Source organism: Chlorocebus sabaeus, chromosome 14 (genome assembly GCF_047675955.1).
Source record: "Chlorocebus sabaeus isolate Y175 chromosome 14, mChlSab1.0.hap1, whole genome shotgun sequence".
In the NCBI taxonomy this organism is placed as follows: domain Eukaryota; kingdom Metazoa; phylum Chordata; class Mammalia; order Primates; family Cercopithecidae; genus Chlorocebus; species Chlorocebus sabaeus.
Genome location: NC_132917.1, coordinates 31,789,344 through 31,802,080, shown reverse-complemented (window position 1 = coordinate 31,802,080; position 12,737 = coordinate 31,789,344). Strand labels below are relative to the sequence as shown.

The following is a 12,737-nucleotide window of genomic DNA, read 5'->3' as shown; positions in this document are numbered from 1 at the left end:
CCCAGCACTTTGAAAGACTGAGGTGGGAGGATTGCTTGAGGACAGGTATTTAAGACCAGCCTGGGTAATATAGTAGGATCCTGTGTCTACAAGAAAAAAAATTTAATAAAACATTTAGTAAAAAGATCATATTTGCTTCACTATCAAACTTAAACATTTATTTCCAAGGTAAAGAATTATTTTCCCTGTTAATTTGGAAAGTTTTAAACCCTATGTGAAGACATCATTCTAGTTTTTGACATTTTCTTTGAACCTTAAGAATGTCACCTCATTTATCTTCCTCAAAAAATTTTTGTGGCCAGGTGCAGCAACTCATGCCTATAATCCTAGCACTTTGGGAGTCCGAGGCAGGCAGATCACACGAGAATCTGTGTTCTCATTTACTGAGGACCTATTATGTGCAAGCACTAAGCATTTAAAAAACATCTCAGGCTGGGCGCGGTGGCTCAAGCCTGTAATCCCAGCACTTTGGGAGGCCAAGATGGGCGGATCATGAGGTCAGGAGATCGAGACCATCCTGGCTAACATGGTGAAACCCCGTCTCTACTAAAAAACACACACACACACAAAAACTAGCCGGGCGAGGTGGCGGGCGCCTGTAGTCCCAGCTGCTTGGGAGGCTGAGGCAGGAGAATGGCATAAACCCAGGAGGCGGAGCTTGCAGTGAGCTGAGATCTGGCCACTGCACTCCAGCCTGGGTGACAGAGCGAGACTCCGTCTCAAAAAAACAAAACAAAACAAAACAAAATCTCAGCATACATAGTTAAGTAACTTGCCCAAGATCCTACATGGTCAGGACTTAAAAGTCAATTTTGATAAGAAGTCCCACAATTCAAACAGGGTAAAATTTGACCCTCAAAGCTGAGAAAGACGCCAGGAGCAATGGCTCATGCCTGTAATCCCAGCACTATGGGAGGCTGAGGCGGGTGGATTGCTTGAGGTCCGGAGTTCGAGACCAGCCTGTCCAACACGGCAAAACTCCGTCTCTACTAAAAATATAAAACTTAGCCGAGTGTGGTGACGTGCACCTGTAATTCCAGCTAGTTGGGAGACTGAGGCAGGAGAGTCGCCTGAATCCGGGAGGCAGAGGTTGCAGTGAGCTGAGATTGCCCCACTGCACTCTAGCCTGAGTGACAAAGGCAGACTCTATTTCCAAAAAAACAAACAAACAAAAAAGCTGAGAAAGAGAAAAGCAGCTTACTACATCCAGGAGCTGGTCTACTACTATCAGCTAAACCTTGGTATTTGACCTGGCACTTAAAGAATATCAGCATGAAATAAGGTCACTCTGTGACCACGGTGCAACAAAACCACTCTACAATTATGTCTAAACACAGACAAAACATGAACACTGGACACTGTCTGAAATACCAAACATTTCCCTCTTCCAGCTAATGAGTGACCTCTGCTTTTTAACCACTTCAGCTTTAGACCTCACTCTGTCTTCTTCTAGATAGGTTTTATGATATTTATTCATAGAATTATTCCCAGCTCCTGGTAGCATCCAATTCAGAGAAAAACCCTGCTTCCTTAAACCCTCCTTAAAATCACCAAATAAAAGAGCTCAAATCCTGTAAGATCTTTCTAACACGCTTTTACTATGATGTACCATGGTTATTATATATGTGTGTTCTCCCTGGCTACAGTGAGTAATAAATCCCACTTGCTCAACCATAGATAGGTTTGTTCTTGGAGATCGTTGACTGGAGGGCATTGACAAAGCCCACTTACGAAGTTAATTCTCTCCCTCTGCAGAAGAGCGGAAAAGTTATGTGAGTGAGTACAGCATGTCTACAGATTATCTATACAGTTATAAGACTCTAAGAAAATCACAGATTTTGACATTTTTCTTTCCTCATTAACTACAATGAGCTGCTGAGATATGACTGTGTTCAAAGACATTTTATTGTATGTGATGTCTAAGATCAGCAATTGTTAATAATTCACAAACAAGAGAAAAAAAAAGGCTACATAAGCATATTAACAGCTTCTCTGGCTTGGCACGACTATTCTAGGTCAAGACTGAAGAAAACTGGCCAGGCACGGTGGCTCATGCTTGCAATCCCAGCACTTTGGGGGGTGAGGTGGGAGGATCACTTGAGCTCAGGAGTTCAAGACCAGCCTGGGCAGTACAGCAAGACCCTTTCTCTATTTTGCTTAAAATTTTTTTTTTTAAAAAAAGAGTGAAGAAAACTAATATAGAAGAGTAGACAATCTATACTTTGCCAGATGTCAAAAACCCAACTACTACTGGGCGGAACAGAGACAGTAAGATAGCGGAAAAGAGGCAGGAAGGGTTAGGGAACATCCTTCTTCAATAATTCAATATCCAGCCTGGTGCAGAGGCTCACACCTGTAATCCTAACATTTTGAGAGACCAAGGCAGGCAGATCACTTGAGGCCAGGAGTTTGAGATCAACCTGGCCAACATAGCGAAACCCCATCACTACTAAAAAAATAAAATGATTCAATATCCATACTATCCTTAATAGTCATCAGGACAACTAACAATAATATTGGGAATCCAGTTTAATAGGATTTAACTGTATTCAACAGTAGGAAAAATACAACAACAACAACAACAAAAAACCAGCTAAAAACAGAACAAGGGATAAAGTCCTTAACAGTGGCTGCTTTTTTGGGTTGTTTTTTTTTTTTTTTTTTTTTGAGACGGAGTCTTGCTTTGTCACCCAGGGGCTGGAGTGCAGTGGCGCGATCTTGGCTCACTGCAAGCTCTGCCTCCCAGGTTCACGCCAGTCTCCTGCCTCAGCCTCTGAGTAGCTGGGACTACAGGCGCACACCACCACGCCCGGCTAATTTTTTGTATTTTTAGTAGAGACGGAGTTTCACCGTGTTAGCCAGGATAGTCTCGATCTTCTGACCTCGTGATCCGCCCGCCTCGGCCTCCCAAAGAGCTGGGATTACAGGCATGAGTCACCATGCCCGGCACTTTTTTGTGTCTTTAGTGCAGATGCCAGTAAATATTCTTGAGAAAAAATGTGAAATGTTTATTGCATATTTAATCAAAAGCAATGTTACCTTTTGGAAAAGTATGATATAATCTGAATGTCCATTTATCAGACTTATTCCTTAATCAGGGAAACTTTAAAGTAGAATCATTAGGCCCAAAGAAAGTAAGTCTGAAATTAATCCTTTCAAAGTGGTAGGTATAGAGGTTTTCAGCAGTATAAGAAAATTACCAAATCTGACACTTCTGATTTCTACCCTCCATCCTCATCTTCTGAAAACAGATATGGACAGCTATTTTATATGTGAGTTTTAAATAAAGCACAATATTGAATTATATAGAACTATGAAATATGACAATTTTCATTAATTTTCTACAAACCTATAAGCCAAAAATAAAATTCTAAGACCCCCAACTGACTGACAGACCCTCCCCTTGCCCAGGGCATTCCAAAGTTAACCTAAAAAACTAGTTCAGGCTATGATGAGAAGTGGGGGTTGGACATGACTCATTACACCCTCTTCCCTTTGGAATTCAGGGACAATTGATCAGCATTAACATTCAAACAGAGATACTAAGATGTTTTGGAGCAGTAAGACACCAAATTCCCAGCCTAACTCTAGTACAGTATCACATGTCAGATAGTAGGCCACGAAAGAAATTGAAGTATTTTAGCCTAAATCATATTTCTTTGACATATTCTGAAATGGCCCTGCAAAGCTGTCTCTTGTGGGGAAAATTTATGTAGAGAATCCTTTCCCTTTCCAAGTCTTTTCTCTGAACCAGGAGAAAATTACCTAAGAGTCTGCCACCTTTTAAAGTCTCATAAGAAATATTTACAATGTATTCTCTCTAAAGCCTGCTACCTGGAGGCTTCATCTGTATAATAAGAACCTCGGTATCCACAACCCATTATTTTAACCCAGACACTCCCTTCTATGGATTCCAGGACTTTAGACAAGCTCTTTTGACCAACTGCTCATCAGAAAATCTTTGAATCTGCCTATGACGTGGAAGCCTCCCCAAATTCCAGTTTTCCTGCCTTTCCAGATGGAACCAATGTACACCTTACATGCTTAACTGACGTCTTACGTCTCCCTAAAGTGTATAAAATCAAGCTATAGCCTGACCACCTTGGACAGATGTTCTTAGTATCTACTGGGGCTGTGTCATAGGCCACTGGTCACTCATATTTGGCTCAAAATAAATCTCTTCAAATATTTTACAGAGTTTGACTCTCTTCATTGACAAAATTATTTTAAATACACACATGCGCATATACACAGCTTAAAACTATGAATAGAAAAATATTTTACTTAGACAATTTCTGTCTTCAATGCCTGACCCTTTAGCCCTTTAAAACTATGAATAAATAGAAAAATATTTTATTTAGACAATTTCTGTCTTTGGTGCCTGATCCTTTAGCCCTACAATATCCTGAGAAACTTCAGCTCTCATTCATATAACATACTAGGCCTTTTCTGTTTAGCCCTACATACTTGAGAAATCGAACCACACCTAGAGAACCTCCACCATTGTATTACCCAGGAGATCTCAGGCTTGTCTATCCACAGGAGACATGCAGAACATGTTAGGTCACGTTCCAGTTAATCCAAAGAACCATTATTACAACCTTCTCTTTTCCTCCAAGTATTCCAAGGAGCCCATTACCAGCATTACAACACAAAAACCTGCAGTATAAAGTAAAAAGTACAATATTTTGAGTCTATTCACTTAAATTTTATTTTTGGTTCTGCTGTGAGTCTACTCTTTAAATTTCAGCTTCTCCTTATACAAAATGGCTATCACAGGTTTTCAGTCTTCCAAGGACGTTCGACAATTAAAGAAAATATTTACCAACTTAGTCAACATGGCAAGATCCCCATCTCTAAAAAAATTTTTTAAATTAGCCAAGCATGGTGGTATGCATCTGTAGACCCAGCTACCAGGGAGGCTGAGGTGGGTGGATCGATTGAGCCTGGGAGGCTGAAGCTGCAGCGAACTAAGATTGTGTCATTGCACTCCAGCCTGAACAACAGAGTGAGGCCCTGTCTCAAAATGTGTGTGTACATATACACATATGTACACATATTTGTTAATCACATAACAAATGTTTTAACATATCTCACTGGAAAGGAAGTAAATATTTCTCAAACATCATCTCAAATGCAGAGCTGTACAAATTAACTGGCATCCAATAAATATTTGCTTTAATAAACAGACCTCACATATCCTTCTACTAAGTCAATAGAAATTGCTGTGCTATTTCTCTCTCTTGAAATAGTTTGGTTTCAGACAAATTAAGGCCTTTATGAAAATTTACTGTCAAATTTGAGTATGGGCTGGGTGCAGTGGGTCATACCTATAATCCCAGCACTTTGGGAGGCTGAGGCAGGCGGATCACTTCAGGTCAGGAGTTCGAGATCAGCCTGACCAACATGGTGAAACTCTGTCTCTCCTAACAATACAAAAATATTAGCCAGGCGTGGTGGTGCACGCCTGTAGTACCAGCTATTCAGGAGACTGAGGCAGGAGAATCACTTGAACCCGGGTGGTGGAGGTTACAGTGAGCCAAGATTGCACCACTGCACTCCAGCCTGGGTGACAGAACGAGACTTCATTTAAAAAAAAAAAAAAAAATTTTGAGTATGCCGTAAGAATTCAGAACAAACATAGTCACCATATAAACCATATTTATACACTATTTCATTAAAATGATATTTAATTTGGCATTTATCGTTTCAAGGTACCAAATGTTTCAATTAATTAACACTACTACAGTTCGAAATATGCCATTTCATCAATCAAATAAATTGGCTTTCAGTTAAATTAGGTAAGTCGGCCAGGCACAGTTGCTCACGCCTGTAATCCCAACACTTTGGGAGACCGAGGCAGGTGGATCATGAGGTCAGGAAATCAAGACTGTCCTGGCTAACATGGCGAAACCCTGTCTCCACTAAAAAATACAAAGAAAATTAGCCAGGCGTGATGGCGGGCACCTGTAGTCCCAGCTACTCGGGAGGCTGAGGCAGGAGAATGGTGTGAACCTAGGAGGAGGAGCCTGCAGTGACACGAGATCACGCCACTGCACTCCAGCCTGGGCGACATAGTGAGACTCTGTCTCACTTGATCTTAGCCAAAAGGCCAAGAAGCGATAGAGACTCCGTATCAAAAAAAAAAGATAAGTCATGTTGCCAAGGGAATGCCAGTGCATGATATTACCAGCTCCTTAATAGTTAATCACAGAGTTAGGAAACTTTTGAAGAGACTGCCTACTCAACTCATTTCTATTTGATCATATATATTTTGAAGCAGTGAGAAAGACGAAGAATTAAATTCTCTTGAAACTAAGGTTTGAGTTGTCAAGGACAGCCAAGAGGGAGGCTTCAAATGCGCACTCTGTTTCAACCACTGGATTAAGACTAAAGTACAAAAACGTTCAATCTCCTAAAGAAAAAATTTAAGATAGAAAAGAACCATAATAATTATAAACTCATTTTTCTTTTTTTCTTTTTTTTTTTGAGAGATGGAGTCTTGCTCTGTCACCCAGGCTGCAGTGTAGTGGCATGATCTTGGCCCACTGCAACCTCCGCCTCCTGGTTTCAAGCAATTGTCCTGCCTCAGCATCCCAAGTACCTGGGACTACAGGCGTGCACCACTACGCCCAGATAATTTTTGTATTTCTAGTAGAGCTGGGGTTTCACTAATATGTTGGCCAGGCTGGTCGCAAACTCCTGACCTCAAGTGATCCACCCACCTCGGCCTCCCAAAGTGCTGGGATTACAGGCATGGGCCACTGCACCCAGCTTGAGCCACAACACCCAGCCTTTTATTTTTGATGGAGTCTCACTCTTCTCACCCAGGCAGGAGTGCAATGGTGAGATCTCAGCTCACTGCAATCTCCACCTCCTGGGTTCAAGTGATTCTCCTGACTCACCCTCCCAAGTAGTTGGGATTATGCACGCCTACCACCACACCTGGCTAAAGTTTTACTTCATTTTTAAAGGAAAATGAATCTGTAACTAATCTGCTTCTGTCTGAACTAATTTAATTTGGCATATTATATCATCAGTTGTTGAACTAAAATCAAACTAAAGACCTGTCAGGTTGGGCGCGGTGGCTCACACCTGTAATTCTAGCAGTTGGGGAGGCCGAGGCGGGTAGATCACTTGAGGCCAGGAGTTCGAGAACAGCCTGGCCAATAAGGTGAAATGCCGTCTCTACTAAAAATACAAAAATTGGCTGGGTGTGGGGTGGCACATGCCTGTAATCCCAGTTACTGGGGAGGCTGAGGCAGGAGAATCGCTTGAACCTGGGAGGTGGAGGTTGCAGTGAGCTGAGATCGCGCCACTGCATTCCAGCCTGGGTGAAGAAGCGAGACTGTCTCAAAAAAGCTGTCAACAGCCCATTCTGATGTCCACATTAGAAATCAAAATACAAAGAAAAAGTTGTGAACAGAAACATTATCAGTAGAAAGAGTATGAAATATGCATTACACAGATCACTGAAAATATTGTTGAAATTTCTCCAGCTTGGCCAACATAACAAGATCCTACCTCTAGCAAAAAAAGAAAAAAAAAGGAGGCTCACTTGAGCCTAGGAGTGAGCCTTGAGGCTGCAGTGAGCTATAATCACATTCCACTCCAGCTTGGGTAAGAGAGTGAGACGTTGTCTCTAAAATAAATATTTTAAAATATTTAATATAGCCAACTGAAAAATAAAAATGTTCACGAGAATTTAAGTATAATAGATATATTCATACATGTGATACTCAAAGATTTAAGTCACCAGCCTGAAACCTGAGGTCTGAATTCTATTTCTTTCACTTATTCCTCACATGGAACTACTATTTCTTCAAATCTAAGACCTCAGGGTCTTTTATTTTTCATGCCTAGGTTTTCCTTAATTTCTCCTTTTATCCTACCTCCCAACTCCCATCAACCAACAGTGTTAACTAAAATTTCCTTGTAGCTGGGCACAGCGGCTCATGCCTGTAATCCCAGCACTTTGGCAGGCCAAGGAGGGTGGTTCACTTGAGGTCAGGAGTTCAAAACCAGCCTGGCCAACATGGTGGAACTCTGTCTCTATTAAAAATACAAAAATTGGCAGGGCGCGGTGGCTCATGCCTGTAATCCCAGCACTTTGGGAGGCCGAGGTGGGTGGATCATGAGGTCGGGAGATCAAGACCATCCTGGCTAACACGGTGAAACCCCGTCTCTATAAAAAGAATACAAAAAATTAGCCAGGCGTGGTGGCAGGCGCCTATAGTCCCAGCTACTCAGGAGGCTGAGGCAGGAGAATGGTGTGAACCCAGGAGGTGGAGCTTGCAGTGAGCTGAGATAGCGCCACTGCACTCCAGCCTGAGTGACACAGCGAGACTCCATCTCAAAAAAAAAAAAAAAAAAAAAAATTAGCTGGGTGTGGTGGCATACACCTGTAATCCCAGCTGCTCCAGAGGCTGAGGCAGGAGAACTGCCTGAATCCAGGAGGCAGAGGTTACAGTGAGCCAAGATCATACCATTGCACTCTAGCCTGGGCAACAGAGCGAGGCTGTCTCAAAAATAAATAAATAAACAAACAAACAAATAAATAAAATTTCTTTGCATGTTCTGACATTCTCTTCCTAAATACAACAATTAATGGCCGGGCATGGTGGCTCACGCCTGTAATCCCAGCACTTTGGGAGGCCAAGGCGGGTGGATCACGAGGTCTGGAGATCAAGACCATCCTGGCTAACACAGTGAAACCTCATATCTACTAAAAAAATACAAAAAATTAGCTGGGCATGGTGGCAGGCATCTGTAGTCCCAGCGACTCAGGAGGCCGAGCCAGGAGAATGGCGTGAATTCGGGAGGCGGAGCTTGCAGTGAGCTGAGATCATGCCACTGCACTCCAGCCTAGGCAACAGAGTGAGACTCCGTCTCAATTAAAACACACACACACACACACACACACACACACACACAAAACCAAAATAACAAGTTTTTTTTTTTTTTTGGAGACGGAGTCTCACTCTGTCAACCCAGTTCGGAGTGCAGTTGCACAATCTCAGCTCATTGCACCCTGAACAACCTGAGCTCAAGTGATCCTCCTACCTCAGCCCCCCAAGTAGCTGGGACTACACGCATGTGCCACTGCGCCCAGCTAGTTTTTGTATTTTTCATAGAGACAGGGTTTCACTATGTTGCCCAGGCTGGTCTCTAACTCCTGGGCTCAAGTGATCCACCCACTTCGGCCTCCCAAAGTGCTGGAATTACAGGCATGAGCCACCGTGCCCAGCAAAAAACGATCTACTCTTTTTTTTCAAGACGGAGTCTTGCTCTGCCACCCAGGCTGGAGTGTAGTGGCACGATCTCGGCTCACTGCAACCTCTGCCTTTCAGGTTCAAGCAATTCTCCCACCTCAGCCTCCCGAGTAGCTGGGACTACAGGCATGTGTCACCACGCTCGGCTAATTTTTGTATTGTTAGTAGAGATGGGATTTCACCATGTTGGTCAGGATGGTCTCGAACTCTTGACCTCGTGATCCACCCGCCTTGGCCTCCCAAAGTGTTGGGATTACAGGCGTGAGCCACCGCGCCTGGCCCAAAATATGATCTACTCTTAAACATGCTCCTCTATTCTAAAACTTTGCAACTGTTTTCATTCTCCCCAAGGGATCCTGGATGTTCTTAAGAGGTGATAAAGAATGGAGCTTGCTGGGCAGGCACAGTGGCTGACACTTGTAATCCAAGCACTTTGGAGGTTGAGGCAGGCGGATCACCTGAGGTCAGGAGTTCGTGACCAGTCTGGCCAACATGGTGAAATACCGTCTCCACTAAAAATACAAAAAATTAGCCAGCCGTGGTAGGGTGCACCTGTGGTTCCAGCTACTCGGGAGACTGAGGCCGGAGAATCGCTTGCATCTGGGAGGCAGAGGTTGCAGTAAGCCGAGATCACGCCACTGCACTGCAGTCTGGGTGACACAGCAAGACTGTCTCAAAAAAAAAAAAAAAAAAAAAAGAATGGAGCAGTTAACAAAAAATTTCCTTCCACAAACACATAGTATTCTTAAATGTTAACTCCCTCCTTGACCTCTCTTAACCATCACTTTCATTACTGTCCAAAACAATGAATACCTGCCTCTTTCCCTATATCCTACTTCCCACTCCGAGGCCCCACAAAGGAAATAGGTTTCAACAAGATTGAAATTCTAGAACAGTTTTTGGAGTTGGTAGTAGAGAGAGACACTATGAATGAAGTGCAGATTGCTCCTGTTTTCATTAATGGACAATGCAAGTGAATATCTAACTGAGGTGTGGTAGAAAAGTGGGTTTTTTGGCAGAAGGAGAAGCAAGACCTCAGCATACTGGAAGTAAGGATAAAAAGGGAGAATTGTAAAAGTTAGACTTCTCCTAATTTCACTTATTTTCCATAAAAAAAAAATTTCATTAACTATTAGCATAGATTTGGAATGACCCGCTTTATCTTTTGGGCCTCATTTTCTTCATCTCTAAAATGCTGATACCAATAATACCTTCATCTCACAAGGTTATTGTGAGGATTAAATAACACCTTTCATGGTCTGGGATGGTTGCTGTTTTTTTAAAAAAAGAGAAAAGATAACACATGCAAAGCTAACAGCACAATGCCTGGCACATATACTAAAAAAATGTTAGCTTAATGCCAGGTGCGGTGGCTCATGCCTGTAATATCAGCACTTTGGGAGGCCCAGGCGAGCGGATCACGAGGTCAGGAGATGGAGACCATCCTGGCCAACATGGTGAAATCCCGCCTCTACTAAAAATACAAAAATTAACCGGGCGTGGTGGTGTGTGCCTGTAATCCCAGCTACTCAGGAGGCTGAGGCAGGAGAATTGCTTGAACCAGGGAGTCGGAGGTGGCAGTGAGCTGAGACTGCACTATTGCACTACAGCCTGGGCGACAGGGAAAGACTCCGTCTCAAAAAAAAAAAGTTAGCTTAAAAGAAACCCAAAAGATGTAGTATCCTTGTTTTCGTTCAGATACATATTTGTTTTAGGTTTTATTGTAAAGTGGTATGTTTAAGTTTATGCAATTCATTCTTCAAATATTTCAACTTGGAAATTAAAGGCTACTTTGGAATACTGCTTTAATTAAAATCAAAGCAACCAGGGGGAAAAGTTTTATGCTAAATATAACTTCATTGAAAAAGTACTGAGGAATCATTGTACTAATAAAATGATTATCTTGATTAAAATGATGCAAATTCAACTGCAGTCATACGCAGCTATTTCTTTCAAAATTGTCACCATTTGTTCTTTTTTTCTGACACCACAGTACTCTGCTTTCATTAAAAGCCAGTAACAAGGCACTGCTTCTTCAATATCAAAACCTTTTGGAAACCTTGGCTCAGAGGAAGCCGCACACTGTTCACAGTGCTAGAAAGGATCGGTGTGGTCACTCTAGGACAACTGTCACTGTCATCTGCACGTCTGGGTGTCTCACAGTGACTTGGGTCATGCAGAAGTGTGGGGGAAGGCTGGTGTCTGAAACAAAGTCGACAGCCAGGGTGCCCTGAAAGGGGAGAGGTTTTGAGAATACTAGAAGATAGAGGCTCCGACCTCCGGGAACGCAGTCTCCCAGGGCGTATCAGTTCCGGGGGTGCACCGTCCCCTCCCGCTGGAAAGGGACGCAGGTGTTGCCCTCCCCCGGCGACCCCACCGCCTTCTTCCCGGCGTCGCCGCCCCCTCCCCCAGCCCCCTAGTTACCTTTCTCATCCTCATCGATGCGCAGGGCAATGGAGATGTACTCGAAGGCCTGTTTGTGGAAGACTCGGACGCGCTCGGCCTCGCCGCCCGGCACCGGCGCCGGGCCCGAGGCCGGTGCTGGCGCGGCCCCGGAGCTCCTCTTGGCTGCCATGAGGGCGCGGGAGAAGCGCTGGCAGAGCCACACGAAGAGGAGCCCCAGGTGGAAGGCGACCAAACGCAGCAGCGCGAAGCCTACAAACAGCGGGTAGGAGAAATAGTACAGGTTCCGCTTATGCGGCGACTCCGGCGGAGGGGCCGGCCCGGCGGCGGGAGGGGCGGAGGCCAGGCAAGGGGGCGGAGGCCTGGGAGGCACCGGGTTGCTGGCGCCGCCGGAGCCTTTCTTCTTCCCTCGTCCACCCGGAGAATTCATTCACAGCTCTCACTGCCGCCGCCGCCATAACCCGCCTCCCGCAGACCGATGGAAACCAAGCGACGGCGGCGGCCACTGCGACGGCGAGGGCCACAGACCCCCGTGTGCCCGCCGGTCTCAGGGGCTCCGCACCGCCGCGCGCTGCCCGCCGGCCCCGCCCCTTTCTCCTTCCTCGGCCAGGAGCACAACCCCTTCTCCTCCTGCAGTCGGTGGCTCGGGCCCCTCCCTTCCTGCCACTGTCCTCTCCGCCGCCTGGTGGCTCCCAGCGGCGGTCGCGCACGCGCACGTCTTCCCGTGTTTTTCTCCGGGGCGCGCGCGCACGGCGCGTCTTTGTTGACCGGGGCTCCTGTACGCGTGTGCGGCGCCCTCTTCTCGGCCTTCCCCGCTCAACTACAGTTCCCAATGTGCAGTTCGGCTCACGTCGGCAGCCCTGGAGAGTTCCTGCTAGGAAGCCTTGGTAATCGATCCACCGAAGGGGGAATTGCGGATTGGGGTCGCTTTGCTGGTTCGCGAGGCTCCTCTCTCAGTGTCATCATCATTTTCTTAGTTTCTTTCATCTTTTTCTGCCAGGCGACCTTAGTCTTCTCCAAAGGATACATCTCAGAAGCAATGGGTATCAATCTGGGAAATAA

At 44.8% G+C, this 12,737-nt stretch overlaps 1 protein-coding gene across 4 annotated transcripts in view; it reads right to left on the bottom strand.

Annotated features, from left to right (window-relative positions):
* The window catches only part of SPAST (spastin), a 90,009-nt gene extending 77,627 nt beyond the window's left edge, over positions 1–12,382 (bottom strand). For all 4 annotated transcript variants that reach the window (XM_007971017.3, XM_007971018.3, XM_038006759.2 and 1 more), the window contains exon 1: positions 11,697–12,382. In XM_007971017.3, coding sequence (XP_007969208.1) covers positions 11,697–12,105 — 409 coding nt within the window. In that variant the 5' untranslated portion in view covers positions 12,106–12,382. The remainder of the gene's footprint in view (positions 1–11,696) is intronic.
* Between the last annotated feature and the right edge of the window lie 355 nt (positions 12,383–12,737).